Source organism: Conger conger, chromosome 18, assembly GCF_963514075.1.
Source record: "Conger conger chromosome 18, fConCon1.1, whole genome shotgun sequence".
Classification (NCBI taxonomy): Eukaryota; Metazoa; Chordata; class Actinopteri; order Anguilliformes; family Congridae; genus Conger; species Conger conger.
The window spans coordinates 24258397-24274630 of record NC_083777.1 but is presented as its reverse complement, the minus strand read 5'-3'; the positions used below and the strand labels follow the sequence as shown (position 1 = coordinate 24274630).

Here is a 16234-nt window from a genome sequence, read left to right as displayed (position 1 = left end):
CAAAACTACTCTTATTAAACATTACTACTGTATGGATGGTCTATTTGAAAGGGTGTAAATACTTTTTAAAATAAAAACACACAGAAATTAATTTGTAATGCTGTCTGTAAATGCATGGATTGTAAAACTGTATTTACGCTACATTTTCCATGAGCTTTTAGTTGTCCTTAATGTGAAATCAATGAATGTTAAAATTATTTGTGACAATTGATAATAATATCAATGGATGTAACTTATGAGTTGCTTACCTGTCTTTTAAGGAAATTTGCAGTCTTTCAAAACAGTTACATTGTTGTGCTTACCTGAACATTCATATATTTTTATGACTTCAAAACAAAAATGTCCAAAAATGATCAATATCAATTTAACATGAAAACATTCAATTGAACGCGTTATTGAAATATGTTTAATCAAAGCAAAATGTAAACATCTGGAATAATGGAAAATGTGGAAGAATTATACTGTAGTCATTCCCTCATGCGAAACATAGTTCAGGACCAGGCTGAATAAGTATTGTACACAAGTAGGCGGAACATTATACATTTCTATCATTTCTCAGTTATGTGAAAGAATACTGATGAATGCATGAATACACCAATTTGACAGTATACGCAGAAAACAGTACAGGCACAGTAAGTGTCTTGTTTCAAGATGCTTTAAAACAAATAAGTGGCAATGCATGGTAGTGGCTCCCTGACAGAAACAAATACATATATAAGTATATACTTACAATGGCATATTTACAACAAAAATAATTACAGTTGTTCAAGTTGGCACATTTTCCATGCTCATAAACTATTCTGATGGAAAGTCAATTTTTCTATTTTTTATTGTTTCCCCAAACAGAAATGACCACGAAGGCCCAACTGACATGCTTACTTAATGTACAAGCAATCAGATGTTTGCATCCAATGTTGGCAAACTGATTTCTGTGTTCATCAATGGGTCATCCGTGTCAGCATCTGGCCTGCTGACTTTAAATGTTCCCCTTTTGATTTTGGAGGTGCCATCAGGATCTGAACTTGTGCTGACGTCAAGACTTGGAGCACTCACTTCCCCTTTTAGGCCCAGATCACTCGCTATGTCTGTTTTCCCCCCAGGAAGATCGGCGCTGATGTCCGGCGTTGTCACTGACTGGGCAACAGAGTTCTGGAATAATTTCAGTCTTTCTCGTATGTCTATTGATTTTGGTGCTCCCTGCTCTCCCCTCAGAATATCTGGCACATAGCCATCAATAGAAGGTACTTTCACTTTGGGAAATGTGAGAGTAGGGCTTGATGCCCCAATATTAGGAGTGTCCACACTGAGGGCAGGAGATCCCAAGTCAAGCTTTGGACTCTTGAGGCTAGTTTCTGGGATTTCAAGTGGACCATGCTGTATGTCAGTGCTGATGTTGGGAGCTTTCAGGTCGACCTTTGGTGCCGATATTGACATATTTGTGTCAATGTTTGGAGAATCAAGGTTTCCACAACGAATCTGTGGCTTCTCAAAATTATTATCAGGCAGTCTATGAACTTTGAACATTGGTATTGCTGCCTTACCTTTTGGTAATTTTATAGTTGCCTCTGGTACATCAGCTGCCCCATCAACATCTGGGATCTCTGTGTCAGCATCTATGCTGTGGTCTTTTGAGCCAAAACCCCACTTAAAGGGCCATTTGAATTTTCCCTTTACTTCAGGAGAATCAACCTCGGCTTTTGGCAAGCTCAGATCCAGATCTGGTTTATCAAGGCCTCCCTCAAGCTTGGGGGCTGAGAGACTCAAATCCGGTGCTTTCACGTCTGCGTCTACATCAAGGTTTGGCCCTTTCACTTTTGGTCCTGAAAAAAGTGAGGACTTCTTGAAAGTTGGCATTTCCAGTTTTCCTGATGGTGCATCAATATCAAGACCCGGAGTTTTCACATCTAGATCAGGGCCACTGAGATTTGCTTTGGGTAAATTCACATCCACATTGGGAGCATTAAGGTCAGCTTCAAGTTTTGGAGCTGAAAGACTCAGGTCAGGTACCTTCATGTCTGCATCAATATCTGGTCCTTTCACCTTTGTTCCAAACTTGGGCATCTTGAAAGTTGGCAGATTGAACCTTCCTGATGGGGAATCTATGTCAGCATCTGGAGCTTTCAAATCAAGATCAGGACCGCTGAGGTTAGCTTTGGGTAAACTAAGATCTACATCTGGAGCTTTTAAATCAAGATCAGGGCCACTGAGATTTGCTTTGGGTAAATTCACATCCACATTGGGAGCATTAAGGTCAGCTTCAAGTTTTGGAGCTGAAAGACTCAGGTCAGGTGCCTTCATGTCTGCATCAATATCTGGTCCTTTCACCTTTGTTCCAAACTTGGGCATCTTTAAAGTTGGCATCTTGAACCTTCCTGATGGGGAATCTATGTCAGCATCTGGAGCTTTCAAATCAAGATCAGGACCGCTGAGGTTAGCTTTGGGTAAACTAAGATCTACATCTGGAGCTTTTAAATCAAAATCAGGGCCACTGAGATTTGCTTTGGGTAAATTCACATCCACATTGGGAGCATTAAGGCCAGCTTCAAGTTTTGGAGCTGAAAGACTCAGGTCAGGTGCCTTCATGTCTGCATCAATATCTGGTCCTTTCACCTTTGTTCCAAACTTGGGCATCTTGAAAGTTGGCAGATTGAACCTTCCTGATGGGGAATCTATGTCAGCATCTGGAGCTTTCAAATCAAGATCAGGACCGCTGAGGTTAGCTTTGGGTAAACTAAGATCTACATCTGGAGCTTTTAAATCAAGATCAGGACCGCTGAGGTTAGTTTTGGGTAAATTCACATCCACATTGGGAGCATTAAGGTCAGCTTCAAGTTTTGGAGCTGAAAGACTCAGGTCAGGTGTATTCAGATCTGCATCAATATCTGGTCCTTTCACCTTTGTTCCAAACTTGGGCATCTTGAAAGTTGGCAGCTTGAACCTTCCTGATGGGGAATCTATGTCAGCATCTGGAGCTTTCAAATCAAGATCAGGACCGCTGAGGTTAGCTTTGGGTAAACTAAGATCTACATCTGGAGCTTTTAAATCAAGATCAGGGCCACTGAGGTTAGCTTTGGGTAAATTCACATCCACATTGGGAGCATTAAGGTCAGCTTCAAGTTTTGGAGCTGAAAGACTCAGGTCAGGTGTATTCAGATCTGCATCAATATCCGGTCCTTTCACCTTTGTTCCAAACTTGGGCATCTTGAAAGTTGGCAGCTTGAACCTTCCTGTTGGGGAATCTATGTCAGCATCTGGAGCTTTCAAATCAAGATCAGGACCACTGAGGTTAGCTTTGGGTAAACTAAGATCTACATCTGGAGCTTTTAAATCAAGATCAGGACCGCTGAGGTTAGCTTTGGGTAAATTCACATCCACATTGGGAGCATTAAGGTCAGCTTCAAGTTTTGGAGCTGAAAGACTCAGGTCAGGTGTATTCAGATCTGCATCAATATCAGGTCCTTTCACCTTTGTTCCAAACTTGGGCATCTTGAAAGTTGGCAGCTTGAACCTTCCTGATGGGGAATCTATGTCAGCATCTGGAGCTTTCAAATCAAGATCAGGGCCACTGAGGTTAGCTTTGGGTAAATTCACATCCACATTGGGAGCGTTAAGGTCAGCTTCAAGTTTTGGTGTTGAAAGACTCAGGTCAGGTGTATTCAGATCTGCATCAATATCCGGTCCTTTCACCTTTGTTCCAAACTTGGGCATCTTTAAAGTTGGCCATTTGATTTTTCCAGATGGAGGATCTACATCAAGATCAGGTGCTTTCAGGTTTAGGTCTGGGGCTTTGAGATTAGCTTCAGGTAAACTCAGATCTACATCTGGAGATTTGAGGTCACCTTCAATCTTAGGTGCAGAGAGATTCAAATCAGGGGTCTTCAGATTGGCATCAACCTCTGGTTTTTTTACTCTTGGTCCAGAAAAACCAAACTTGGGCATCTTAAAGTGAGGAAATTTAAATTTTCCTGATGGAGAATCAATCTCTGGAGCATTGAGTTCTCCCTCAATTTTGGGGGTTGAGAGATTAAGGTCTGGTGTCTTCAGTTCTGTATCAAGGTCAACATTTGGAGCTTTCAGATCTATCCCAGGCCCTTTGAGGCCAGCTGTAGGTAGACTAAGATCTGCATTGGGGGCTTTGAGGTCAGCTTCAAGTTTCGGAGCTGAAAGACTCAGGTCAGGTGTCTTCAGATTGGCATCAACCTCTGGTTTTTTTCCTCTTGGTCCAGAAAGACCAAACTTGGGCATCTTAAAGTGAGGAAATTGAAATTTTCCTGATGGAGAATCTATCTCTGGAGCATTGAGTTCTCCTTCAATTTTGGGGGTTGAGAGATTAAGGTCTGGTGTCTTCAGATCTGTATCAAGGTTAACATTTGGAGCTTTCAGGTCTAGCCCAGGCCCTTTGATGCCAGCTTCAGGTAGACTAAGATCTGCATTGGGGGCTTTGAGGTCTGCTTCAAGTTTTGGAGCTGGAAGATCTGCATCAATCTTTGGTCCTGAGAAACCAAAGTGGGGCGTCTTTAAATGTGGAAATTTGAACCTTCCTGATGGGGCATCTATGTCAGCATCTGGAGCTTTCAAATCAAGATCAGGACCGCTGAGGTTAGCTTTGGGTAAACTAAGATCTACATCTGGAGCATTCAAATCAAGATCAGGGCCGCTGAGGTTAGCTTTGGGTAAATTCACATCCACATTGGGAGCGTTAAGGCCAGCTTCAAGTTTTGGAGCTGAGAGACTCAGGTCAGGTGCCTTCATGTCTGCATCAATATCCGGTCCTTTCACCTTTGTTCCAAACTTGGGCATCTTGAAAGTCGGCAATTTGAACCTTCCTGATGGGGCATCTATGTCAGCATCTGGAGCTTTCAAATCAAGATCAGGACCGCTGAGGTTAGCTTTGGGTAAACTAAGATCTACATCTGGAGCTTTTAAATCAAGATCAGGGCCACTGAGATTTGCTTTGGGTAAATTCACATCCACATTGGGAGCATTAAGGTCAGCTTCAAGTTTTGGAGCTGAAAGACTCAGGTCAGGTGCTTTCATGTCTGCATCAATATCTGGTCCTTTCACCTTTGTTCCAAACTTGGGCATCTTTAAAGTTGGCATCTTGAACCTTCCTGATGGGGCATCTATGTCAGCATCTGGAGCTTTCAAATCAAGATCAAGGCCACTGACTTCAGCTTTGGGTAACTTAAGATCTACATCTGGAGCTTTAAGGTCTCCTTCTATTTTGGGAGCTGAAAGGTTCAGGTCAGGTGTCTTCAGATCTGCATCAAGGTCAACATCAGGGCCTTTTACCTTTGTGCTAGGAAATCCGAATTTTGGTGCCTTAAATGTAGGCCATTTGATTTTTCCAGAGGGTGCCTCCAAATCAAGATCTGGAGTTTTCAGGTCTGTTTTTGGGCCTTTGACATCTATATGGGGAGCGTGCACATCTGCCTTCAGGTTAGGAGCAGACATATTCACATCTGGTGACTTTGGTTTCATTTCAGGTAAATTAAAATGGGGCATTCTAAATTTTGGAGGCTTATACTTTAAGCCATTTGAATCCCCCTTTGGACCAGACAAATCAATTTTTCCACTTGGCAGCTGAGAGTGCAAGTTGACTTCTGGGCCATTAAGCTTCGGATCTGGGATATTAAGGACAGGGTTTTTGAAAGAGCCATCCAGTTCAGCTCCTTTCAGTTTAGGCCCAGTCATTCCAACAGCTGGCATTGTGAACCTGGGTCCCGTTATGCTCTCACTTGGCATGTTGACGTCTGGCAACTTGAGGCCAGGATTCAGGTCTATCTCTGGCGTTTGTGTCTTTATGCTGGGCAATTCCCCATTCACAGTAGGACCGTCCAAAGAAAGTCCAGCCCGAGGGGCATTCAGTTTTCCACCCGAGCTATTGAGCTCAACAGCCAGATCTTCATCAGTACCAGATAAGGAGTCTGGATTTAGGAATTTCTTGACCTTGTTTTTGTAGAGTTTGTTGTATGAATCCTTGAGCATCTGAAAAACAATTATTATTGTAAATTCTCAGTTTAGATGCCCTTTATACCAAAGCCATTTACCTAGCAAATGTTTTTATATCTTCAATTTAAGGGAGCTGCTTATATAATATTATGAGGAATAACCATTGCCTCAAACAGGAAATATAAACTTCTGGGCTTCTCATCCAAGCCATATTTCCTGCCCACCAGTCCTCAATGACACCTGTAAGGACCTAAGGAAATGCAATTGTAAACTTGTTATCACTTATGCAAATTCCACTTACATCTTCAGGAACTTTGGTTTGGGAGTTTAATGAACCGAGGCTCAAGCTGGGTTTCAGGTCTTCCTTTTTCAGAACTTGCATTTGGTTATCAAATGGCTCAATGAGTTTCAATAACTTCACCACATCGTTTTTCTTCATGTGGTCAAAGTGAATGGTGGCACCAACTATTTCATCTCCTGAAAAAGGGTTATATAAATTACATGGAAAGATGAGTTCACAATGATGTATGAGCAAATAATAGCAAAATAACCATATAACCGGTTATATAACCATATATATGGTTAACCAATAACCATACCGGTATAAAACACACTTTTGGGTTATGGTCTGATGAATTTCTACACCATAAACATATAGGATTATTAAGCTCTTGCTTGCATTTTTTTTTTTTAGTCTAAGGACATATAAAAACAACCCCATTAAACTGCATGACAGGAAAATCCAGATCTTATTATTCATTCAAAATTGTAACAATTGAAATAAAAACAAATATAATTGTATATGTTATTATGTTTTAAAATTGAGCAATTTCTCAATTTTTCAACACTCTTATTATAGGGTATTATTGAGTGTAGGGACGCATTAATACTATTGGGGCCATATCAGAATCGGCCAGTAATAGCTTAAACATTTCAGCCTGTTGAAAATGATGTCCCAGTAAAATGACATAGCATACATTTACCAGATGGAATACATGTGATAGATGCAGTCAATTAAGGGAATCTAGCCTCATGCTGTCAACAAGTTTAAATTGTTTCATACAAATAACATTCATTACATGCTTTCTTCATAAGATGACAACTGTGTTCATTTACCTATTTCATGAATGTGGAAATTTGGTTGCAACTTGCATGTGTGTAATAATACTGAACCAGGAGGTAAACGGGAAGTAAAATATTGATCATTGATATTGAATTTTTATATTGTGCACCTCTAATAGAGGGAGTGTGCGCATATGCGTGTGTGCGCCAGCAGCATGTATCAACACTAAGTACAAAAATACAATTCAGTATTTATAAATTTTTTCAGTGTTATACTCACAAGATATTTATGGATATGATAATATGAACTATATATTTTAATTAGCATAATGAAGATGGACAAAATAATATTAATTAACAACTCACCCTCTTTCAATCCACTCCTGTCAGCAAATGAATCGTCTTTGATGTCCGTGACAACCACCCCGCCACTCTCTGAATCATCCAGGACTAAATTTTCAGAGAAACTTCTGGTCCGGCCACGTCCATTCTGGAAACCCAAAAACAATGTCACTCCTCTTGAAGTCGGGCTAAATCTCGAAAGAATTTGCAATAATGTGAATATTATGGCGTACATTCAATCACTCCAAAAGGCACAATGTTACCTACCGTGATCTCCATAATGTATTTACAGCTGCATAGATATCATGAAAAAAGGTCTTCGTTATAATCTGTAAACATATAAAAAAAACATAGTCTTATTAAAATCTAAACGTTCTTGTAATGTAAGGATCGTGTAACAAAGAATATTATGTATTTGTAGTAACCATTAACAGAAAGAGGGAAACAAGGAGTCAAACCATCCATCCATCCATCCATTATCCTAACCTGCTTATCCTTAACAGGGTCGCAGGGGGGCTGGAGCCTATCCCAGCATACATTGGGCGAAGGAGTCAAACCAAAAAATATATATTTTGTATATTTTTGGGGATATTTAGATCCATACAGTAAAATATGACTCATGGCAATGGTCACATATTTGCATGAAAAACTCATGTTGTGTTTCTGTGACTGCCGGTGGCCGTTATACTTAAAAAATGGCAATAACATACTGACATGGCAACATTTTAAAAGAAAGTGTGTAGCTTAGTGGAGTGAATATAGTTGACTTGTGGGAGCATGAGTCTGTCTGAGAACATAAGGAGACGAGTAACAAGTAACTTGAAGTTACACTGGGAAAGGTTACAAATCATGTTTGAGACAGAGGTAAAAGCTTAAAGGCATGCATGTTCGGTTAGGTGTGCTCCTGCCGTTGCTCTTGACCAAGGAACTGGCCTCAGAACTGGAGATGGTCACCGGGCGCTGCACTGTGGCTGCCCACTGCTCCGAAGTAACTAAGATGGGCCGAATGCAGAGGGCAAATTACGTGATGGGGTTCAATAAAGTATACATCTGTGTGTCTAGCTGGATACCACACACATATTGCCACAGAAGACAGAAGTAAGAACTTTGGAGGAGGAGGATTGTCAGTGCGCCCAGGTTTGTTCTACTCGGTGTCGATCTGATGAATCACGCTACTTCCGCCCGTGCAGGTGCGCATGGCGCTGCACCTGTGCACCGCACCGGAACCGCGGGAGGCAGCCGGACGGGAACGGGGGAATGAATGGGAGGCCTGTTCCTTACGCCGGGCTTTTCCCCACAAAGCCCCTCTTGTCGCAAGCGACAAAGCCCGAGGAACGCTGCGTTGCCGGGGGAACCGGGTAGCCGTAAGCGAGCGAAACGGCTGCCCCGGGCAACGCCGCGGCAGGCGAGCGGCGCTACCGAGACATTCCACCCGCCGACGTCTGAACACAGCCCCTGCTGCCCATCTCCACGTGAGGCAGGCTGTGAGGCAGGATGTGAGGCAGGATGTCACAGCTGTTGGCCCTGCTCTGGCCCTGCTCTGGGCCTCTGCTCTGGACCTGCTCGTTCACACAAACGCCATTTTGAGCCCTCCACGCCACTGTCACGCCTGCCCTCACCAGCAAGGTGTTATCCACTTCCTCTACCCTGCTTTCACACCTCCTCGCTCGCCTGCCACGCTTCCTGAGGCTAAAGATAGCCTGGCCCTTCTGTGGAACCGCCAGCGAGGGAGAAGATCGAGCCTCTCTAAGCTGAAGCCGGCAGCACTCCGCCACAGTCTCTTTCTATTTTCTGAACAAGAAGATTCACGAAAAACAAGAAGATCACCGAAAATTGGCAGCGTAGTCCACGCACGCTTGTGAGATTTTTCTTTTTGTTTTAATTAATTTCCAGTCTGCCCATGTGATGTGCAGGTGGGGAGGCAGAAACCCGCATGGCTGCATGCTTGTGGTATTCCCAGCATGGGCTTGGGTCATGTGTTCCGGGTAAGGCTGAGAACTGGTTTGTCCGGTGCTCAGTGCATTGGCATGAGCTTTATGCGAGTTACGTCACCAGGTATGTCCAGGTACACCTCATACCTTTTCAAGACCACACCCACCACATTCATTATCCTATAAAAGGGGCAGTCCTGCGTGACTGGTAGAACGAAGCCAGTATTCATTTGAGCAACAATACATCTGCCTCCATCTGTCCTGCCCTGCCCATTACAATGCCATTACCAACCACCAAGTCTGGCCTACTTTTTTCTTTGTAAGAACATCACTGAAACTAACTATGACCCTTCATTATCTATGAAAATAATGATTCAGTAATACTCTGACTGATCATCAGAAAAAACATCACCAAAGGAAAAAGGAAAACAACATCATTTGCATTTTTTCAGTCCTATAATTTTTTAAGTTTAGCCTGTAACACACTTACACAGAGCTTCCAGGATTCAATATTAAGGCAATTGATTATGGTATTAAGAATAATATTGCCGAAAGAAACTTTTATAATTCAGATACAGATACCATTTTAGTTATTTTACTTATGCAATAAAAAGGCCCAGCTAAATTTGGTGTTCAGCATATCAATATAATTTATAATTTGCTATACCTAAACATTCAGATATATTTTCAACAGCAGATATGAAGCCCATACATTTAAAGATAAAACATGTTTGGACACATATCTTTGTCATGACTGGTAAAATTACCTCCAGGCTGATTGTGTAAGAATGCTACCACTGTGTGTTTTTCACCAATAAAGCACACAAGTGGCAATAAAGTACTTAGCATGTAATGCACTGTGATGGGCAACACAGGAGCATATCTGATTGTTAATTCTCATCAAAGGAAATAACATTTCAAAATAAATGCAGCCATGTCGTATGAGTGGAGAAAAAAAAGTTTCAAGCATCAAAGAATCAGTTGTGGTGACAACACCTTCAAAATCCACAACATGTTTATCAGATATTTTGATCTGGCATGTGAAATGAGAAGATATGTTTTAATATAGCTGCCCCCATTTAAATGCTGTCCTCTGTGTTTACTACATTTATTCCATGCATGTAAACCTGGCTTCTCTCACCTTCTATTTTCAAATATAAAATTGTTTATGAATTTGTATTGTTGGCACCAAGCCAAAATCACTTCACGTTAACTCTAGAGCAAAAATATCAATGTTTTTTTACAATTCCATTAAAATAGTTATAACAAAGAAGAAAATCCAGTACTTAATTTAAAACACTACTACACAGTTTGCACTGGTATAGTGCTGGTACAATGATTACATAATTATTGATTACAATGATCTTCCATATGCCAACATAAACTCTGCTGTTATTCAAAATAAGAAATAGTTTAGGATTATATTAGGATTCCTAATAATGTGATCATTAATAATAATTAGCAACCGTCCATTTCCCAATCAGTTCCAATCTAACCTTTTATTGGAATCAATATAACTTCTAGGTGCCATGCTTCATGATGGACTATGGACTCAGTATGCAGCAAATTAAAAAGGCATTACCTTGGGATGTAGTGAACTCGTCCCCAATCAAATTCAGCAGGTGATGTTGCAGCCTCTGTACTCCAGCAATTCTGTGTACCTCAACGTCTCTGTCAGTTAAATGTCATTGCACCCAAGTTGAAGAACAGGTTCTCCTTCTAGAGTCCCGGGGCAGCCACCAAGATACACGCCCCACGCCCCCCCCCACACACACCTCCCCGCAATAGGGAGACAGTCAAGACTCTCAGCATCTCAAGCCAAGGGACAGCCGAAACTTTGCTGGTGACAAAGAGAGAGGGAGAGAGGGAGCGATTCTGTCAGCAGGCCAAACCAGGTCTCACAAAGAACACACTCCCACAGTCAATTGCAAAACACCCAACCGGCAACAGAGCTAGAACATGTCACAGGACTCAGGGGTGTGACACGACTTGGAGGAATCCAAATCTGTGTCCAGGAAAGACGCATTTGAGCTTAACGTCGACCAGAAGTTAACATCCGTTCAATGGCAGTTTTTCCCCCTGAGGAATGTGGCTTATTTTTATGGTTGCTTATTGATTATCTCAACCACTAAAACACTTTGATTGATGTGAATTGTACCCATAATTCTAGAGGAAACGACATAACTACAGAACATCCCTGTGTTCAGAAGACCGTGTTAACTGGGTTAGGGAGATGGCCGGTCCAAAGGTCAGATGGGGTGTTGCAGGTATACTTTTGAGCATGGCCTTGACTCAAAATCGAACACTGAGACATCAAACCATATAAACGGATACTGCACAAATATATAAGCTGTGTTAGGTTGCCTGGGCGACAGGCGTTCACGACACAAATAAGCCGAATGATCGGACATGGACCAAGCCTCAGCAGGAGGACTTTTTCCACACCCTTGTTTTAATGTGCATCTACACCATGTGTAAACACTAACGTTTTAACAAGGATTCAGCATTTCTCCGGATAAGTTATGACCTTAGAATTATCAGGTTCCAACTAAAAAAAATTCAATCGGTGATCGGTAATTTGATGAGATTTTGATATTCTACATTCAGAGTAATTTCAGGGTCAATTTTGCTCTATTAGGAACTGCCCTGCATTTCAGTTTTGGTGTGTTAAGATGTGAAAGCTTTGAAGTTCAATATCTCAAAACTACCCAGAATGCAGTAAGAACCTGACAATTCCACGGTGTTGTGATACTGGTGGGACGCAACAGATGTTTATCTTATTATGGCCCTTATTAAGGACCGGTCAGCAACATGTTATGCAAATTCTCCATCACACAACAGTACACAGGTTTGGTTAATTAGAGAGTGTAAATTGTCCTTGGGGCCCTACATTGGACTGATGAACTGTCCAGGGTGTATTTCTATCACAAATGTATACTTGGATAGGCTTCAGCCCCCACAGCCCTGACCACGAGTAAATGGCAAAATGGAACAATGGTTTGAGTTTATTTTTATTTTTATGGTAAAATTATGAGATGCACATTTTTTAGCCATGTGTTGAAGACTATTTTCCTTTGGTTGGAAAATAATTGGATTCCAATTGGGAATTTGAGCCCTCTGGGGAACCCACCAGTAGAATTCCCAAACCCAACCATTACCATGATTACTCGATCGATCAGACAGCCGCAGAATCCAGACTTTAGACACTAAATATAAAATGTTGCAAGAGACCTTTGGACTAACAAAGCCAAATGCTTCATCCCCACTCAAGTGTGCTAGTCCTCTGCACCACCTATAACACAACTGGGTGGAATTGAGATCTGTTCAATGGGGGCAGTAATTATTTCAGGCAAGCGAGAAACAGTACTCAGGCACACGGCGTGAACAGTAGAAACACACACACTCAGCATCCCTGAATATGACGACACACCCTTAGTTTCAGTCATTCAGACGTCGCCCCGCCCACCCTTTGGATTAGCAGCAAGTGTGTACAAAAACGTTCTGTTTGAGTTAAGCTCCCGGAAACGTCGTCAAGGACAACAGAATGAGTATGAGCACTGCAAGACTTTCCATTTGTTTTTATTTTTCAATCAAAACAAGGATGAATATATGCTCGCTGATATAAATCTACTGCTTACAAATCAGCTCAAAAAAGGCTTTCTGGTTTGAATGCAGGTGCTCTATGGCTATTTTGGTAAATCATTTATATCCTGATTTTAGGGGTACATCCTACCCTGCACCTTCCAAACAACAAGCAGAGGAGAAGGGCCAGACTGATCGAAGCTGACAGGAAGGTGACAGTAACGCAAGTAAAAACACATTCATCTTTTTAATTTAATGTGAATAAATGTATTTATTTAAAGGGACAGAGCACATTAATCAACAGTTTCGACATCAATGTAAATGTGCCAGAGTTAGCTAATGAGCTCATTTTCATCTGAAGATGAAACCTGCATCTCTAACCTGCATGTCTTTGGACTGTGAGAGGAAACCCACGCAGACACAGGGAGAAGATGCAAACTCCACACAGAAAGGCCTGGGCGGAGCTTGAACCTTCTTGTTGCGAGGCAACAGAGTTACCCACAGCGCCATCGCATAACATTACACCAGCAGTATACAGAAGAGCATCTCTGAGCACACAACACATGAAACCTCTAAGTGGACAGGTCACCGCAGCTGAAGACTTAATAATTCTAAAAGAATAAGTCTAATAAATACCTAATAAAGTGCTCACCGAGTGTACGTGTGCAGCTCATCTTATTTAGATGCCGATGTTCAGGAATAAAGACACTTTTACAAAAGACATTTCCTTCTGTGACTGGTTAAGATCTTGGGCACAGGGCCAGTTTGAGACTATATCTCAGCCTACATATTATGTTCTCACACACAACTTTGCAGCAAGGCTCATATTCCCGAAAATCCAATGAACCATAATAATTACTCTGCATCTACGAAGGCTAGCGCTTGGAGTCAGACCTGTTGTATTGTTCACTCTCCTGAGGAAAAGCAAAATGTGTCTTTTGATTATATACATCGGGACAAGGAGTTCAACCAAACAAGTATGGTATATATGATATAATAAAAAGGTACTGTACATAAATTAAAATGAACTTTCATTTACAAAGTCATTTCCATGTTCACCTTCTCTACCTTTTATCGAAATTATAACTACAATGATCCAATCGGAGTGTAACTCAGTGAGCACACAGATCAGGTATCGATAAAAGCAATTTTCAGATGAAATTGGTGGCTGATAAAAAAAAAAAAGACCTGCAATTGAGGTTGGCCATTCCAAACTGGACTGAATAAATGAGGGAAAAGAAGAAAATATAACAGTGACAACTTCTGGCACAGCTTTGACCAGGAATTTGTCTGAAGGCTGTCTCTTGTCTCCCCTTTGTCTCAACTTTCTGTGGCAGGAACAGGCCGGAATGTAAGCAATTCTTCCGAATAGAGACCACGGTGGCTGCCTGCACTAGGACTGTGATTAAAATCTCCTCCTTTTGACATGCTTTCGGAAGAAGCAGCTAATCACACTATGCTGGGACGCAGGTTTGCCTTGCTTTCACTCGCGACTCCAAAAGCAACACAGCAAGAAACAAAGGTGTGGGCACAGATCTGCACCGAAACAAAGACACAACTGCGGCAAAAGGTGTGGGTAACTGTGCAACACTCCAAAGCAATGCAAATCAGGTTTGGTTAAATATCACACACCCTTTTGCAAGGCGTCCTACACAGCAAGGATCTGTGAAAACAACTTGAAATTTTGCTGAGACTATTTCTAAAATGCCTTTCCTTGAGAAGACAGAAACTTGTACAATTGTAAGGAAAAGGTGGAAATGTGTTGACATTTTCCCTCTCTTAAAAAAAAGTCCAGATAAAGGATTGCATTAGTGGGGAAAATGTGAGATGTAGTCATGAAAGCAAATGAAAAACGAAGGTGCCAATAGGTAAATAGATGTGTTTCTACATGCCGACCACAGAGTAGAGCAGCATAAGCAGCTCTGCCTGAAGGCAAGTTTCTGAAGTCAAAAGTATATATAAAAAAAAAAAAAGTATTTCGTCTGGATTCATGTTTCACTTCAATCCTACTGTCTCATCATCAAGCCCCAACACGCTTCCCTTTTTTTGCTCCTCTTTAACAAAATGTTGTCTGACACACAGCATTGTCAATTGTAAAGCTCGGCCAAAACAAAGAAATATTTCATTCAGTTTGCTTCGTGCTCTTGGTGATGAATGAGATTCTTTGGACTGAAGATGAGAACAAAATGGAATGTTAATTTTTTTGCAACAGGACAATAACACGTTACCACGTTTCCCCCGCTCCTTCCAAACAAGTCACTGTTGGCTGCACGCTCACAGTGGCGCTGTAGAGACTCTCATTAACGAAGCATTCCACAAATGTCTTGCTCTCCGTGTCAGTTAAAAGCGAGCAAGATTCTTCATATTATCAGAATAAGCCATCGCATTCTGCCACAGTGCAACGGAACTCGAGGCACATCTACATATCACTCTCTTGGCCTACATGAGATGAAGAAAACGGTCGGTGCGGAATACGTCGACACCAACAGTATGCCCAGACTGCTGGTCGTCTGGCACGTGGGAGCAAAATTACACACACGACTTGAACTTCAGCAAAATCGACGCAAGATCGCGAGGTCTATCGGATTACGGCGACCAATACATTTTATTGACTTACCAGGTGTATACCATTATTGTGCGATGACCAGCAAATAATTCCACTCATACCAAAGCTAGAATTCATCTTAAATTGTGAAATGTCCTTTGGCATCACAATGGCAGCTCCCTGGTTTTATTCAAATAAGGCCATCCATATTTCATAGTTTCAAAAGGAATGGAAATCTGGGGTCAATAAAGCTAAATAGAAATTTCATTGAAATAAAACTAGTAAATCAGAGGCTGTAGATTATGAGCGGTTACAGCCATATTCAAAATATACAAAATTGTCAAGGCATAGAAAAAATAGGAACTGTCAAAAAAAAAAAAAAATTTTTAAAGGGGGCTATGTTTTTAATTCACCAAATCATATGCTGACAGATGAAGACTGGTCACAGAAACTAAAGCATTTGTAGAAAATGAAGAGTTTAAGAGAAAGGGGAAATGGCAACAAGCCAAACACAAAGTAAGCTGAAGGAAGAAAATTCCAAATGGTATGCTTTCGTCCTGACACTCCCTTCCCTTGTTTCGAGGGGGGAATCTTCAAAATGCCATACAAAATATGGAGTCACGACAAGTGGGGTTTCGTTCCGAATTATGAAAGGAGAGGCAATTATATCCCCTTTCTCCCTCGTTTTTCCACCCTCCTATCAGGGGTATACAATGCTGGCTTCCAGGGATTAACTGAGAAGTCAACTTTGTCAGATAATTTATTAATATACTTTGTGTTTTCGAGGTTTAAGAAATCCTCACTCGTGTTTTATAAGACC

The 16234-nt window shown here is 41.4% G+C and overlaps 1 protein-coding gene across 1 annotated transcript; it reads right to left on the bottom strand.

Annotated features, from left to right (window-relative positions):
• Positions 1-392: 392 nt before the first annotated feature.
• On the bottom strand, positions 393-10964 carry si:ch211-125o16.4 (neuroblast differentiation-associated protein AHNAK). The gene is made up of 5 exons (XM_061228857.1): positions 10870-10964; positions 7624-7685; positions 7381-7504; positions 6254-6429; positions 393-5988 (listed from the first exon to the last, which is right to left on the bottom strand). Exons 2-5 carry the CDS (start codon positions 7633-7635, stop codon positions 895-897), a joined length of 5406 nt encoding a protein of 1801 aa, XP_061084841.1. The 5' UTR covers positions 7636-7685; positions 10870-10964; the 3' UTR covers positions 393-894.
• Between the last annotated feature and the right edge of the window lie 5270 nt (positions 10965-16234).

Excerpts from the sequence above, each read along its gene's own strand:
- si:ch211-125o16.4 (XM_061228857.1), bottom strand. Across the intron at positions 6,430-7,380 it reads CAGGAGTGGATTGAAAGAGG|GAGATGAAATAGTTGGTGCC; the intron begins GTGAGTTGTTAA and ends ACCCTTTTTCAG. Across the intron at positions 5,989-6,253 it reads AAACCAAAGTTCCTGAAGAT|ATGCTCAAGGATTCATACAA; the intron begins GTAAGTGGAATT and ends ATTGTTTTTCAG.